The sequence below is a fragment of the Penaeus japonicus genome, unplaced genomic scaffold (assembly GCF_977035675.1).
Source record: "Penaeus japonicus unplaced genomic scaffold, GWHDUDI00000001_assembly GWHDUDI00000042, whole genome shotgun sequence".
Classification (NCBI taxonomy): domain Eukaryota; kingdom Metazoa; phylum Arthropoda; class Malacostraca; order Decapoda; family Penaeidae; genus Penaeus; species Penaeus japonicus.
Genome location: NW_028234444.1, coordinates 18568456 through 18570955, shown reverse-complemented (window position 1 = coordinate 18570955; position 2500 = coordinate 18568456). Strand labels below are relative to the sequence as shown.

Sequence of the window (2500 nt, the reverse complement as noted above, 5' to 3'; positions counted from 1 at the left end):
TAAAATGATTTTAAAATTACCCTAAAAGACATTCACAGCAAGAAACCAATATAAAAAGTGACAAACATAGCACTCCACTCCACATGGCTACACCTACTTCTGCTCTAAGTAATCGAAGTCATGCAGGTAGAGCTCTCGCGTGTCGTGGGAGAGGTAGATGGTGTCGACGTCCCACGCCACCTCTTCTCTGTAGGGCAGGGCGTGGTAGTCGCACATGCACATGTACTGCGTGGAGAAGCCTCCACACGGCCCCATGTCCCTGGTGCCCCCCAAGGTTGCCCGCTCCAGCTCGTCCAGCTGCTGCATCCGCTTCGGGGGCTGGATGTCCACCTTGCGGATGATGTGCCTGCAACGCGAAGCGGAAGAGGGAATCAGAAGGCCAGGTTAGTCTCGTCTTCCCCGTTCTTGTCTCCTCTCTTTTCGTAAATCCTTTACCCACCAAAAAAAAAAAAAAAAAAAAAGTCTAAAGAGAGACTTACTAGATCCCAAAAGATAACTGAAGCAAGATACAGAGGATATCATGAATGTATCTCACATACTCATCTTGAAAGAAAAGGCTAATCATCCATTAACCAATTCAACAGCAGTAACTACATCATTTCACACACAAATGCTGGAGATTTCAATGCAAACAGACACTTCAAATACAAAGGATAATCAAAGTGGTCTTATCTGGTATAGGAAAATTAGCAACCACTGAGGAGGAGGAGGAGGAGGAGGAGGAGGAGGAGGAGGAGGAGGAGGAGGAGGAGGAGGAGGAGGAGGAGGAGGAGGGGGAGAGGGGGGGGGGGGGGGAGGAGGAGGAGGAGAGGAGGAGGAGGGAGGAGGAGGAGGGGAGGAGGAGGAGGAGGAGGGGAAGGGGGAGGGGAGGAGGAGGAAGAGGAGGGGAGGAGGAGGAGGAGGAGGGAGGAGGAGGAGGAGGAGGAGGAGGAGGAGGAGGAGGAGGAGGAGGAGGAGGAGGAGGAGGAGGAGGAGGAGAAGAAGAAGAAAAAGAAAAAAAAAGGAGAAGCAATCTTCCCTCCAAACAACTCCCCCTCAACACCCCCTCAACACCCCCCCCCACCTCCCACCCACCCCACCACACCCCTACCCTCCCCCACCCTCCCTCCCTCACCCCCCACCAGGCGGCCAGCCCGATTCGAAACTCACGTGAGCGGGACGGCGGGGAAGATGTTCTTGAGCGCCGTGCCGAGGCTGAGCACCATCGTGTCCACCTCATGACTGCTGTTCTCCTCGTGTGTGGTGTAGTAGGTGTACACGCGGTCGCACACCGTCAGACACAACTGCGGGACGGAAGGAGAAAACGGGGTTAATTAATAGGAGTCGCAAGAATCATACGAACACAGACTGACGTGCGGACACAGGCCTGCAATTTGCACACCATCAGCCACGCAGCAACAGAAAAAAAAAATTTAGTTCTATATCAAATTATTTTTTTATTCCATGCTCAATGACCCATAATAATAGCATATATAAAAATCTTACACAATAAACACAATACACAGAATCACACTGAAAAGAGCCCACCTACAAAATAACCATAACCATAATATATATATATATATATATATATATATATATATATATATATATATATATATATATATATAGAGAGAGAGAGAGAGAGAGAGAGAGAGAGAGAGAGAGAGAGAGAGAGAGAGAGAGAGAGAGAGAGAGAGAGAAACGTGTACTATCAGGTAGGGTTAAAATCCTACATCCATTAATAGTTAATATCGAGGAATAAACTTCATATTGAATCGAAGACGCCCTTGACATGTCTGAGTTTATAACGCATCATATTTCGAATAATCACCGCCGCCACCCTGTCCGCGATCAATTAATCAGCATCAACCAGTCAATTATCAACTATCACCACCGACCTGTCAACTGCATCTTCGCTTTAATGAAAAATTAAGGAGTATAGAAATAAAACTTCAGTGAGAAGTTGCATAACAAATGAAACTAAATAGACGTATATGAATCCTGCACAGCCTCAAAGATACAAGTTTAATGAAAAAATATATATATATAAAAAAACATCCTTGGATTTTTTTCTTTATCTTTTTTTGTACCGTAGAAACAATAATAAAGATAACCTTGTTTTTTCCGTTTTGTCAAATGGGAAGGTGCTACCCACACAAAAAAGAACGCTAAAAAAAAACAATAATGACCAGCCTCACTATAACACAATAAGAAATACAGCGTCCAAGGTCTACTATCTACACGCCCACTGAAACGTCAAGGCAAAACCCGTCCACGAGGACGCCGCTGCTACTCACCCCCATCCTGAAGTCACATACGCGTGCACGCACAAACGCACGCACACACGCACGCGGTCAAAACGCTCACTAAATGTTCAGATTCTTCCACCAAATCAGGTTCACAAGTTTGAGTCCCATCACTGTTCTTTTCAATCTGTCCTTTCTTTATATTTTTCAGTATCTCTCTCTAACGTAACACTTCCTTTTCTTTATGTAACAAGACAAACAACTGATCCATG

At 45.7% G+C, this 2500-nt stretch overlaps 1 protein-coding gene across 50 annotated transcripts in view; it reads right to left on the bottom strand.

Moving 5' to 3' along the window:
• The window catches only part of LOC122254018 (capping protein regulator and myosin 1 linker 1 leucine rich repeat protein), a 104643-nt gene that overhangs the window by 76626 nt on the left and 25517 nt on the right, over positions 1-2500 (bottom strand). For all 50 annotated transcript variants that reach the window (XR_015190781.1, XR_015190782.1, XM_086534685.1 and 47 more), the window contains 3 exons: positions 2280-2500; positions 1150-1283; positions 98-346 (listed from right to left, as the gene is read on the bottom strand). The exon at positions 2280-2500 is cut by the window's right edge and continues 218 nt beyond it. Coding sequence is in view for 48 of the 50 variants with exons in the window: in XM_086534685.1 (XP_086390811.1) it covers positions 98-346; positions 1150-1283; positions 2280-2285 (389 nt within the window). In the remaining 2 variants the exon portion in view is untranslated. The remainder of the gene's footprint in view (positions 1-97; positions 347-1149; positions 1284-2279) is intronic.